Source organism: Cherax quadricarinatus, chromosome 41 (assembly GCF_038502225.1).
Source record: "Cherax quadricarinatus isolate ZL_2023a chromosome 41, ASM3850222v1, whole genome shotgun sequence".
Taxonomy (NCBI): domain Eukaryota; kingdom Metazoa; phylum Arthropoda; class Malacostraca; order Decapoda; family Parastacidae; genus Cherax; species Cherax quadricarinatus.
In genome coordinates this window covers 11471421-11485835 of record NC_091332.1, presented here as the reverse complement: position 1 = coordinate 11485835, position 14415 = coordinate 11471421, and the positions used below count along the sequence as shown (strand labels likewise).

Here is a 14415-nt window from a genome sequence, read left to right as displayed (position 1 = left end):
GCAAGAGGCGTGGAGTTAAAAGATAAAGAATCACACACAAAGTGGGAGTTGTCACAGCTGCTCTTTGCTGATGACACTGTGCTCTTGGGAGATTCTGAAGAGAAGCTGCAGAGATTGGTGGATGAATTTGGTAGGGTGTGCAAAAGAAGAAAATTAAAGGTGAATACAGGAAAGAGTAAGGTTATGAGGATAACAAAAAGATTAGGTGATGAAAGATTGAATATCAGATTGGAGGGAGAGAGTATGGAGGAGGTGAATGTATTCAGATATTTGGGAGTGGACGTGTCAGCGGATGGGTCTATGAAAGATGAGGTGAATCATAGAATTGATGAGGGAAAAAGAGTGAGTGGTGCACTTAGGAGTCTGTGGAGACAAAGAACTTTGTCCTTGAAGGCAAAGAGGGGAATGTATGAGAGTATAGTTTTACCAACGCTCTTATATGGGTGTGAAGCGTGGGTGATGAATGTTGCAGCGAGGAGAAGGCTGGAGGCAGTGGAGATGTCATGTCTGAGGGCAATGTGTGGTGTGAATATAATGCAGAGAATTCGTAGTTTGGAAGTTAGGAGGAGGTGCGGGATTACCAAAACTGTTGTCCAGAGGGCTGAGGAAGGGTTGTTGAGGTGGTTCGGACATGTAGAGAGAATGGAGCGAAACAGAATGACTTCAAGAGTGTATCAGTCTGTAGTGGAAGGAAGGCGGGGTAGGGGTCGGCCTAGGAAGGGTTGGAGGGAGGGGGTAAAGGAGGTTTTGTGTGCGAGGGGCTTGGACTTCCAGCAGGCATGCGTGAGCGTGTTTGATAGGAGTGAATGGAGACAAATGGTTTTTAATACTTGACGTGCTGTTGGAGTGTGAGCAAAGTAACATTTATGAAGGGATTCAGGGAAACCGGCAGGCCGGACTTGAGTCCTGGAGATGGGAAGTACAGTGCCTGCACTCTGAAGGAGGGGTGTTAATGTTGCAGTTTAAAAACTGTAGTGTAAAGCACCCTTCTGGCAAGACAGTGATGGAGTGAATGATGGTGAAAGTTTTTCTTTTTCGGGCCACCCTGCCTTGGTGGGAATCGGCCAGTGTGATAATAAAAAATAAAAAATTTAGTCAAACACGGGGAATGTCATAGAGATGTTTGTGTCTGGTGTAATGGCTGTGGATCCTGTCACAACTATCAAGAAAGCATTTTAGGTCAAGGTTAATATTGGAATTTAAGGTCCTGTAGATATAGATTGCACAGTAGTAAGTGTGGATGTTCTGAAAAGGGAGTAAGTTTAGATCTATGAAGAGTGGGGGGGCGTGTTGCCAGGGATGGGATTTAGTGATTATTCTTATTGCGGCTTTTTGTTGGGTTATTATTGGCTTTAGGTGTGTTGCTGCAGTTGAACCCCAAGCACAGATAGCATAGGTGAGGCATGGAAATACAAGTGAATGGTATAGTATGAGAAGGGCAGTTTGCGGCACGTAGTATCGTATCTTGGAGAGGATCCCCACCATTTTGGATACTTTTTTTTTTGTTATGTGTTGGATATGGGTGCTGAAATTTAGGTTGTTGTCAAGGTATAGGCCAAGTAATTTGCCCTCATTATGTCTGGCAATTAGAGTGTTGTCGATCTTAATGTTAAGTTGCGCAACACCTGCTCTGCTACCAAACATAATATAGTAGGCTTTGCCAGTGTTAAGTGTAAGTTTATTGGCTGTCATTGAAGTCGATATTTTGAGCAGCTCCTCATTAACAATGGTGTTGAGGGTGGCAAGATTAGGGTGGGAGATGACATAAGTCGTGTCATCAGCAAAGAGAATGGGTTTCAGGTGTTGGGATATGTTTGGAAGATCACTGATGTAAATGAGGAAGAGCAGGGGTCCAAGGACACTTCCCTGCGGAACTCTCAGTATCAAGTGGCCGTATTGATGAGGCTGTGTCTTTAATGGTGACATACTGATACCTATTAGAAAGGTAGGATTTAAAATATGCAAGCGCATGGCCTCTTATACCATAGTGGTCAAGTTTGTGGAGTAGGATGCCGTGGTCTACTGTGTCACGCTTTTCTTAGGTCAATAAAAATTCCTAGCAGAGATTCCTTATTTTCCAATGCTGTGTAAAGCAGGTCTAACATTTTTATAATTGCATCATTAGTGCTTTTATTTTTCCTGAATCCAAATTGGCAGGGGTTGGCCATTCTTGTGATCAAACTATCTCGGTAAACTATATTCTGCTCTTTAAATTATGTCTTTCAAGCCACAATAACCAAAAAAATTCTCCATTCAATACTTTCTGCAAAACATTCATACCATATGCTGATCTCTGACCTGCCATTTTCACTGCCTTCATCTTACTTCATGCTGCAACATTTACTGATCTTTCTTTGCAGTTAAACAAGTGTCAGCACTGCTATACTCTGGCATTTTCCTTTATTTCAAAACTCCTGTAATTTACTTTTTTCATCTTTTCTGTGATTTACATCATCCTACATAGATCCATTTGTTGATGCATCCATTTTCAAGTTCATAAATGCTATACATTCACTGCCCCCTCATTCCTACCTTCCATCCTGATCTTCTGAATTACTGCTTATCAACTTCCCCTTATTCTCACTACACAGTATTATATTTTAAATTTCTTTAATTTGCACACAACTTGAACACACTCATATATACCAGCTCCAGCAGCATCTTTAGAATCTTACAACAGCACAATTATCTGTAATGTTATTATCATTACATTCATGGGAGAAGGAGGGGGTGGGGGTGAAGCAGTAAACCTGGAGGGTTATACAGCACTTCGGGGAAAAGGGAAGGTATCAGGTTTGATCCAAGAGAAGATCAGATCAAATTCGATGGATCAACAGCTTCTCACTGGAAACATCCCTTGAAGGGAACTGTTGCTAACAAACAATTGTGATACCTTCCACTTTATATCAAATACATTATCTTTGACTGAAACATCACACATGACTATCCAAGTCTCACTCTCACTGGCAGCCCATTTTCTTTCTACACAACTTTTCCTAACATCTCATACAACTTTCCACATCTTACTACCTATCCCATATATTTGCACTGCTTCCCTATCTCTCCCTTAATCACCCTCATACACTTTCCAAATCCACATATGTATCAAACAGTTAATATAACCTTACTGAAGCAGTGCTCAATTATTTGATTCAATGTAAACAATTTGTCCACACACCTCTTCCTTTCTAATTCTATTGTTCATTTGCAATCCTACTTTCTGAATTTCCAATTACTTACCAATCACTACACCCGGTATGTACAGGGACTTATAGATTATGTGGAGGCTTCTGGCTAAAATGGTAGCACCTTTCACTCATGACCAAAAAACCCAAGTTCAACCCAGGAGTGGGTGGAAATGTTGGGCAAGTCTCCTTACACCTCCTCCCCTGTGTGCCTAGCAGTAAGTAGGGGCTTGGGTGAAGTGGTAGTGTTGCATACTAGATACTAGACCTCAATAGAAAAAAGCCACAATGACTGGATTTCTGGGTTATCCTGGGTTAATAATAAGAATAAAGTTGTCATAGTCTTCTACAAACCTGAAAATCTGAGCATCTCATGTCCATAACCATAAATTTTCACAATTTCCTCATTTTGAAGGACTAAATAACATCAGGTACCCTATCATAAGCCTAGTTCCTTGAAAACCCTATACAGAAGCATAATTTTGGTATGGTGTATTGACTAACAAAAACACAAATGACCCCGACAAGAAGTTAATAAGGAGTTGCTTCCTTAAATATACCTTACTAATAAAATATAAATAAATTTTCTATTAACAAAGGGGATTACATTCCTGAAAATTGACATCAAATAAAAAATAGCACTAACTGATGTGAAAAAAATGGGAAAAACAGGATTACATTCCAGAAACCACAAAATTAGCCAATCGCTATTTGTTAAATCATTTGGAATGTATAAAGAGGGTTAATCTGGGTCTGCTGTGTGGAGCTAGATAATATAGCAAGATTTATCAACTAACATACTCACTACATATAAACATAGTGCAAATAAAAGCCACATTTCATTTACAAATTATACCACATCCATACAAATAAACATACCAACAATAAATGCATACAAGAGCAAAGCCAAAGAATAAATATTAATAGACAAATGTAGGAGACAGCAAATTTGTAGAGGACTTACAAAACCTTCACAACTTACTATGTTTTGTCTGCTTCCCAGTGAGATATCAGCTAGATCCCCTCAACAAGTCAACATTGTACAAGCTAATTTTCTTTACTATAATGCACTAAAATAGATGATTTCTCCATGCATCTTCACTCATGTTATTAACCAAATAAACAATACTTAGCCTTACCTAATAAAATGTGGGTTAATCTCTACATATGCAACGTATTTGGGTGGTCAGCTGACTGACACAACTGCACCTCAGCCAACATCATGACTCGACTATAAAACCTTCTTGCTTAAAACAATTCTTTGCTATTATCACTCACCAAAATGTTCAATAACTAAACAGAGCTAGGGTAGGGATATCACTGATAAGGGCACAGGACTATTTTTTTTTTTTTTTTTTTTTTTTAACAAGTCGGCCATCTCCCACCGAGGCAGGGTGACCCAAAAAAGAAAGAAAATCCCCAAAAAGAAAATACTTTCATCATCATTCAACACTTTCACCACACTCACACATTATCACTGCTTTTGCAGAGGTGCTCAGAATACAACAGTTTAGAAGCATATACGTATAAAGATACACAACATACCCCTCCAAACTGCCAATATCCCAAACCCCTCCTTTAAAGTGCAGGCATTGTACTTCCCATTTCCAGGACTCAAGTCCGACTATATGAAAATAACCGGTTTCCCTGAATCCCTTCACTAAATATTACCCTGCTCACACTCCAACAGATCGTCAGGTCCCAAGTATCATTCGTCTCCATTCACTCCTATCTAACACGCTCATGCACGCTTGCTGGAAGTCCAAGCCCCTCGCCCACAAAACCTCCTTTACCCCCTCTTTCCAACCCTTTCGAGGACGACCCCTACCCCTCCTTCCTTCCTCTATAGATTTATATGCTTTCCATGTCATTCTACTTTGATCCATTCTCTCTAAATGACCAAACCACCTCAACAACCCCTCTTCTGCCCTCTGACTAATGCTTTTATTAACTCCACACCTTCTCCTAATTTCCACACTCCGAATTTTCTGCATAATATTTACACCACACACTGCCCTTAGACAGGACATCTCCACTGCCTCCAACCGTCTCCTCGCTGCTGCATTTACCACCCAAGCTTCACATCCATATAAGAGTGTTGGTACTACTATACCTTCATACATTCCCTTCTTTGCCACCATAGATAACGTTTTTTGACTCCACATATACCTCAACGCACCACTCACCTTTTTTCCCTCATCAATTCTATGATTAACCTCATCCTTCATAAATCCATCCGCCGACACGTCAACTCCCAAGTATCTGAAAACATTCACTTCTTCCATACTCCTCCTCCCCAATTTGATATCCAATTTTTCTTTATCTAAATCATTTGATACCCTCATCACCTTACTCTTTTCTATGTTCACTTTCAACTTTCTACCTTTACACACATTCTCAAACTCATCTACTAACCTTTGCAATTTTTCTTTAGAATCTCCCCTAAGCACAGTATCATCAGCAAAAAGTAACTGTGTCAATTCCCATTTTGAATTTGATTCCCCATAAATTAATCCCACCCCTCTCCCGAACACCCTAGCATTTACTTCTTTTACAACCCCATCTATAAATATATTAAACAACCATGGTGACATTACACATCCCTGTCTAAGACCTACTTTTACCGGGAAGTATTCTCCCTCTCTTCTACACACCCTAACCTGAGCCTCACTATCCTCATAAAAGCTCTTTACAGCATTTAGTAACTTACCACCTATTCCATATACTTGCAACTTCTGCCACATTGCTCCTCTATCCACTCTATCATATGCCTTTTCTAAATCCATAAATGCAATAAAAACTTCCCTACCTTTATCTAAATACTGTTCACATATATGCTTCAATGTAAACACTTGATCTACACATCCCCTACCCACTCTGAAGCCTCCCTGCTCATCTGCAATCCTACATTCTGTCTTACCTCTAATTCTTTCAATTATAACCCTACCGTATACTTTTCCTGGTATACTCAGTAAACTTATTCCTCTATAATTTTTACAATCTCTTTTGTCCCCTTTCCCTTTATATAAAGGGACTATACATGCTCTCTGCCAATCCCTAGGTACCTTCCCCTCTTTCATACATTTATTAAACAAAAGTACCAACCACTCCAACACTATATCCCCCCCTGCTTTTAACATTTCTGTCATGATCCCATCAGTTCCAGCTGCTTTACCCCCTTTCATTCTACGTAATGCCTCACGTACCTCCACCACACTTACATTCTGCTCTTCTTCACTCCTAAAAGATGGTATACCTCCCTGGCCAGTGCATGAAATTACCGCCTCCCTTTCTTCAACATTTAAAAGTTCCTCAAAATATTCTCGCCATCTACCTAATACCTCCCTCTCCCCATCTACTAACTCCCCTACTCTGTTTTTAACTGACAAATCCATACTTTCCCTAGGCTTTCTTAATTTGTTTAACTCGCTCCAAAATTTTTTCTTATTTTCATTAAAATTTCTTGACAGTGCCTCTCCCACTCTTTCATCTGCTCTCCTTTTGCACTCTCTCACCGCTCTCTTCACCTTTCTTTTACTCTCCATATACTCTGCTCTTCTTATAACACTTCTGCTTTGTAAAAACCTCTCGTAAGCTACCTTTTTCTCTTTTATCACACCCTTTACTTCATCATTCCACCAATCACTCCTCTTTCCTCCTGCCCCCACCCTCCTATAACCACAAACTTCTGCCCCACATTCTAATACTGCATTTTTAAAACTATTCCAACCCTCTTCAACCCCCCCCCACTACTCATCTTTGCACTAGCCCACCTTTCTGCCAATAGTCGCTTATATCTCGCCCGAATATGTAGTGTAATTATATTAAGTTAGAAAACATAAGGTAAGAATAAGGCTGCCTAGTGTACATGTTTTGCTAAGAAAAATGGCTGGGAATGCACTACTCGTGGCCCAGCAGGTGAGGATGAAGGGACACTGTTTGAGGCCCAGTGAGTCAATTAGAAAATCTAGAGGGAACTACCCAAATTTCACACACTTAATTTCATGAACATCCGCAAAGCAAGAAAATAATTACTATTATGCTATAACTTTTTTTGGATGCACTTTTCCCAACAGTAACGTTAAGACAGTCCCACAGTCCAAATGTCCTCTAAATCTAGGGTTTTCTATATTGAAATTTTACCAAAAGGCTTCAAAGATTATAAAGGAGAGAAGAAAAAAGAATGAGAATGAGTGAATGAGAGTGAGAAACAGACCAAGCGAGAGTGCAAGCAAAACAGCAAGAGTAGGAGCAAACAAAAGAAAGCATAAGAGCAAGAAAGCGAGCAAAAAAAAAAATTTTTGAAAAAATAAGGGCAAAAGCAAAATAACAAGAAAAACAGAGTGAACAAGTGAAAAAGAAACAAGATAAATTGACAAAGTCCTGTATTGTATCTACAGGATATACAGTATTCAAAATTCCTACAGCACAGTAAACAGATTCACAAACCTCCTCTCTATACAATGGGCTGTTGTAGTACATTATGTCCATAAAGGATGCATTCAGCATTTGCCGTATGTTTAGAATTTTTTGGGGTGTGATGGAGTCAATAATACCAGCATCTAAGACCAATGATGACCGCCACTCCACAGGAAAAAATTCCACTGTGTTGCTCGTTTTGACGATGTTAGGGAAATACTTTTGCTTGAGAAAACTAATATTCTCCCTCAGGCTGCAAGGAAAAATAGAATCAAGAAGCATTCAGCATTTGACAACACATCTTAAAACATAATGGTACTCACATTGCCATTTATATAAGAAAAAATAGGAAAAATACTCTTTAACAATGATCTCCATTAGGCAACTTAGAAGACGCAATTATGTATTGAATTTATAAACTGGACTGTCTCAAAGAAATCTGATTAAGTTTCCTCACGCAGTCGTGTTTTTGATGATGCGTCCACGCTCCATCTTCTGTCCAATGCCATGGATGACAAACACAATGTGGTTGATATCAGGCGGCTTATCACTCGATGTAGCATCAATGCTGTAGCCTCTGTTTAGCTTGTAGCCAGCTTGGGGTAAAAATCTAACATTACAATCTACTGTGTAGATATTTTTGGGAAATTTATTAGCACTGCTAGAAGAGAAGGAAGAGAAGCATACGAGATGTGAGGGTGGAAGCAATGTTCATACTTATTCATTGCCTTGTAATGTACCACTGATAGCACAAAAAAAGTGATACAGAGATATCTAAACCAAGAAAAGCCAACTTTAAAGCACTTTTTATTTATGAAAAAACAAATTTTAAAAAATTAAATACAATTTTCTCATTTTTTCACATAAATACTTAGCATTTTAAGTTTTTAAAGAAAATAAACATGCCGACATCACTCCCAAGTCCCAACACCTAACTTGATGTGTAACATTTAGATTACTGTAGTCAAGACATTAAGGGTGCCTTGGCCTACATCTGGTAGGGCAGGAAGAACCACCGAGGATGTAAAATATGGAAAAATTTAGACTAAAAATTATTTGAGTAAGGCATAAGATGGTGTGAATGAAAGTAAACTTTATAAACAATAGTACTGTACTTTCGAGTCAATTTGAAAGAAAAGCAGAGTAGAAAGAATAAGTGTGGCGAAGAAAGACTAGCAGGTAAGTGCAAGAGAAGATTTTGTTCAGATTTTTAACCCAAAAAGTTATCCACCTTGGATAGCGCAATAAAATTGGGAGCTTTATTTCCACTGGGGTCCTTTAGCTCTTTCAGTGGCCATCACGTTGAAATTTGTCACTCATGCCAGGGTCTCTACTGTAGTTCTATGTTGTGAGATCAGCTTACTCAGATAAGCTATGAGCAGTAAATTTTGGCCTAGACATGAGAGAATGGGTTTGTTCAGCGAGTGTGTACAGTATAAAAAAAATCATCCATCAAATATGTTTAAGTACATGTACCTGGAATACACCTGGAGGGTGTTCCGGGGGTCAACGCCCTGTGCCCAGGTCCACGACTAGACCTATTTGAATATATCTACTCACTTTTCCTGTTGTTCTTTATCATACATTTTGTGTGCTATTATGCCATGATCGCACTTGGCGAAGGCTTTCACAAAACCTGTGTATACTACATCTGCATTTTGTCATCAAGTCCAGTAGCTGAAAGAGGCAGGAGCAACCTGCTCCAAACCCATGCTGCCCTCGGTTGTGCAACTGATGGGTACCTAAGTGATCGGCAATCTTGCTTCTTAGAACCCTTTATGTAATTACCTTCTATGATTTAAAAATGATCAGCTGGACTTAAATCCTGGAGGTGGGAAGTGCAGTACGTACTTTCACTCAAAAGGAGGACTGAGGATGCTGCATTTCAAAAGGCCATTTGAACTGCGATATCTGCATGTTTTCGGCAAGACAGTAAATGAATGATAGTCAATATTTTTTTTTTTTTGGGGGGGGGGGACCCCTTACCTTGGTGAGAGACAGCTGGTTTTTTTAAGAATTAATAGAGAACATTATTGCAAAGACCAAGTATTAATTAAAAGATTAAAAATTTATTTAATCTTATTAGTCATCAATATTTTTCCACAGGTTAACTATAGAAAACTCACTCTTCTGGAAGCCTAACTTCTTGCCGACGGAGCGCATGAGTCGTGAAGGTGTAGCATCTGATGTGAGGTAAACCTGTGAAGCACTAAACCAATCTACTTCACCCTCAGGAAGTGACAAGCAGTGCAATACTGCAATGAAATAAAGGAAAAATGTATGTAAAAATCCAATATGGTAGAGTATGCCTTTATTTTTTTTCACATTTTTTTTATTCTCCTCCCTTTTCATTTTCAGTCACACTTACACCCTGTACCAAAATTCTTAATACATTATAAACAGTAGTCATTAAAATACAACAATTAAAAAATTGATCAAATGTTTTTATCTGCTAGTATTTTTATGTATTTTTTAACATGGGAGTTGTGCAACTGCGACTTTAGCTTTCGATAAATTAGATTAAAGTATTTCCGGTAACAAAACTTAACGTAATATAATTCAACCCACCTAACCTAACCTAAAATTGCTCCTTTTCTAGGTTAAGTTTGGTTTGGGTGTGCTGCATTAGGTAAGGCCTGCTTACCCAAGTTTTTTCACCAATGACCCAATATATAAGTGTCTCCATTGCACAACCCCCATAGCAATGGAGAATTTACATAACCCATATTTAAGCTAAACTCAATGACTAACAAGTTCATTAGAAAACCCTTAGTATTAATTTTTAAATGCAGATTATAATAAACTGCACATTTAAGTAGATTAATTAAAATCATTTTAACAGAAATCTAAAAAAGAAAAATGAAATAGTACAAGAATTTTGAGTATTTTTTCAAAAATCTACTGCTAATGACTGCTGCAGTTATCAGCCATCCCTAGGGTTAATTTTCAATATTTTTTATTGAAATACAAGACTGAGAATAACATCTGCACTAACAACTTGCAAAAGAAAACTATAGCATTATGACTATCTCTCATAAAATTGGACATGCCATATATGTCGCTGACCTTCTTTAGTCGAGTCATCCACCCTCTGAGAAGACAAAAGGTGACCTCTGAAGTGTGTTAGATGCTCTAGCTCAATCCTGTCAGCAAGTTGCTCCTCCACAGGTCCCCAGGTGCCATCATAAAACCACGTTCCACGACTTATTATAAAAACCTCACCTAGAAGCAACAGTTTTATGATTAAACCAACAAGTGTAACAGCTGAGAAAGCATTTTGATAAACAATAATGTGCCAAATATAAATCACTGCTCACCTTGCCAGTAAATACTTTCGCACTTGCGTTGTTTCACATCAACCTCATAGAGTCCTCCACGAACAACAATTCTTTCCGTGACTCGAGACTTCCCATCCTGAATTTCCTTTGGAGACAAACTACTACCTGCCACACTTCCATATGTTGAATTTTCAGACCCTCCTGATGTAGTATCTTGGAGCAAGTCTCTGAATTTCCACTCTATACGAAGAGAATCGTAACCAATAAATGGAGTCCACTTTTTATCTGCTTCCACTTTATAGAACCATCGAACCTCTTCTGGCCCGAGGTCCTCCACCGTTTCATCTCCATAAGGTGTTGTTGCTTGTCCAGCTGGTATTCCTAGATAACTTTGATCCAGATTCTCCATTGACCCACTGTAGCTGTCGCTGTACTGGTAGTCTCCATAATAATAGTCATCATATAAGTTCGGATCACAGCTCTCAATGTAATTGACATTAAACTGAAAATTATTTGGGTTTTGAGAAAATTCCTGAGCCTGATTGTAGCTGCTGTAATGTTGCTGAGCAACTGGATATTCCATGCTATTAAGTTGCATTTGACTTTGATAGTGTAAGCTCTCCTGCATATGAATTCCTGCAGACATCCGTCCAGTGACAAATTGCGAACCACACTGGTTTCCTGCCAGCATGCCAAGGTTCCCATCTTGGTTCATTGGCTGCGAGGTTGTGTGCATTTGTAGCGAATACCCTGAAGACTGACCGGCAGTAGTATTCCAGCTCAACCCCAGCTGAGATGAGCTCATGCGTTCCTGCATGGGCAGCGAAGGCGTGAAAGACAAAGATGAAGGCTGCTCCTGAAGATTCAATGATCCTTGTAAGCTGGGTGCCAGCTGTGCCCCTCCCAGTCGTGGCTGCACCGAAGACTGTGAAACAACAGCAGTTATGTTACCTTCACTTGGTCTGGAAGTGACAGATGAAGAGGCAAGATGAGCAGTCCCCAACATAGATTGCATGGGAGAGGAAGTTTGTGATATTTCGGGCGTTATATGTGAGGACTGTAAGCCTAGACGACCAAGATTAGTGGGGGAGTATTGGTGATGAGCAGAAGAGATGTGGGCTGTCCCTAAGAGAGACTGGGTCTTAGGGGCCATAGCTGATGATCCATAGCTTAGCTGTTCCTGGTGTTGATGAAAGAACTGTTGCTGCTGTTGTTGGTGTGGCTGCTGCTGCTGCTGCTGCTGTTGTTGCTGTTGTTGCTGCTGCTGTTGTTGCTGCTGTTGCTGTTGCAGCTGTTGCTGCCTATTTTGCAAGGGTTCTTGTAGCTGCTGTGGTGAGTAGCTTTGCAGACTTTGGCCATGGCCGCTGCTCCTTTCTCCATAATTTCGTTCCTGAGGATCCAACTGTTGGCCTGTGGATGAGAGATTGAGTTGGTTGAACTGTTGTGAGAGTATGTGGGCGTAATGGAGGTGGTGGCCGCCCCCGTTGGTGTGCTCCATGCTCAACCATCACACTACTCGCCACCTTCACTCACCACTAAACTTTGATCAATGGCTATCTTCTTTTCCCAGGATGAACCACCGCTCTTGACATTCTCTTTTATTAAATGGAAGAAAACGTAACAACACTCAACACATTAATTTTATAGTGCACTTTCATTATTGCATTAATAAATAATAGGTTTTAACATAAATATATGAATTGTACAGATACAGTTAGCATTTTACTCAAAGTATACGCACTCATTTTATCGTAAATTATCTCAATTTAAGTCTAATTTAAACTTACATAGTTTTACATATATTTATTTTATAATAATAATTCATTCAGGTCTATCGTCTGCTATTGACTTGTTTTCTCCTGGGAAAAAATTATTTAGCTGCAATAAACCGTGCTATTAGCATTTTGCAGTACTACTAAATATATTAACATGTTATTATAACACGGATGAAAATAATAATGATTCGTAAATGAGCATTACTTAAATCATGGATTTAATGTAACTTTTTTTCAATAATATGAATATAATAACTGGTCTTATGCCATCAACACTATTTCAATATACATCCAGTGACACATGTAATATACATCAGTGAAACAATGTGTTACAATAAGTTAATCTCAGTTATAATTATATATAGAAGTCTACTAAAAAATTACATATTGAAGGAAATAATTAATAGAATTTATACTCATTATCCTTTTAAGTGTCACAAATGTTGTAAATAATTATATTAAAGATCCTTTCACGAATAAGATTTTTTTGTTACTTCCATGTGTGGTATAATAAAGAAACCTCTAGTCTAAGTACATCACAATTATCCTGAAGAAAAGTCGGTGTAATAATTCTGCCAACTGTAAGAAAATATATGTATATTTCTTCAAGTTATGATTATTAATACATTTTTAATATAAAAATGAATGCAACCGGGTTGTGTAAGTTTATTCAGGTATACACAAATACAGTTACATAGATTATCATACATAGCAGCATATATGTAGAGAACCTAGGATAACCCAAAAAAGTCAGAGTGACTTATTTCCATTGGGGTCCTTTTACCTTATTATAATATAAAGGTTATAATATTTTCTTATTATATAATGGAGATAACATCTTATTATCACACTAAAAAGACTATCTACTACACGAGGGTCATTAAGACTATCTACAATATGAGGGTCATTACTAGGAGTAAGGTAAAATTACACGTGTGTTAGCTAAAAAATAAAAAAATCATTCCCCTCCCTTTCTGTAGCTACATTCATCAGACACCTTTTGGCAGTCTTCTTGAACTGGTTGATGCTATGACTGGCTCTGACATGTGCAGGCAGTCTGTTCCATCCTTTATTGCTGTACAATAAAAGGTGTTTGAAGCCTGGCCACTGACTGTGGGTACTACAAAGTTGTGCTCTCTCCCCCTAGTACTATAAATGCTTTCGTGCACCTAGCAATAGTGTACAACACAATATTTATTGATACAGTTCTGAGATTACAGCGATTTCTGTTTTGATGAAAGCTCCTTGCTATGAAAAGCATTTCTAGCAGATTAACTATTGCTTACAAACTACCTGTGATAAATGCTCAGCATAACAAGGTGTCTTCTATAAAGTAGTATATACAGTCAGTTAATCTTATGTCAGTTGCTTACTTTACTGCTTTTTATGGAATTATATTTGCCATTGTCAGTGTCATTACTACCGCTAATAAGCTTGTCTAATGTCTCAGTCACTTTATATAGTTATTTCCGCAGATTCTAGAAAGGATAGATCCATTTGGCCCATTTTTATGAACATTTTGAAACAGATACACAGTAACGTGCAGCTATCCTGATCTAATATGACATTTCATAAGTGTATTATTATTTTATGAAGCACTAAACCTTTACAGACCATTCGACTCAAGAAGTGATAGAGGCTCGATCCTTCGTCCGTTAATTGTGGCTCAGAGAAAAATGTAGCTTCATTATTTGCGTAGATAATAGCTATTAGGTATTACCCGAAATCGGAATTTTTTGCCCGAAATGCTGTGCATAA

The 14415-nt window shown here is 38.6% G+C and overlaps 1 protein-coding gene across 4 annotated transcripts in view; it reads right to left on the bottom strand.

Moving 5' to 3' along the window:
- LOC128695826 (phospholipase DDHD1-like) overlaps positions 1-12440 on the bottom strand; it is a 67246-nt gene extending 54806 nt beyond the window's left edge. For 3 of the 4 annotated variants that reach the window (XR_011393044.1, XR_011393045.1, XM_070093014.1), the window contains exons 1-5: positions 10922-12440; positions 10671-10826; positions 9731-9859; positions 8062-8200; positions 7635-7857 (exon numbers count right to left, since the gene is read on the bottom strand). Coding sequence is in view for 2 of the 4 variants with exons in the window: in XM_070093014.1 (XP_069949115.1) it covers positions 7635-7857; positions 8062-8200; positions 9731-9859; positions 10671-10826; positions 10922-12380 (2106 nt within the window). In the remaining 2 variants the exon portion in view is untranslated. The remainder of the gene's footprint in view (positions 1-7634; positions 7858-8061; positions 8201-9730; positions 9860-10670; positions 10827-10921) is intronic. The other variant, XM_053786709.2, reaches the window with a different exon arrangement.
- Between the last annotated feature and the right edge of the window lie 1975 nt (positions 12441-14415).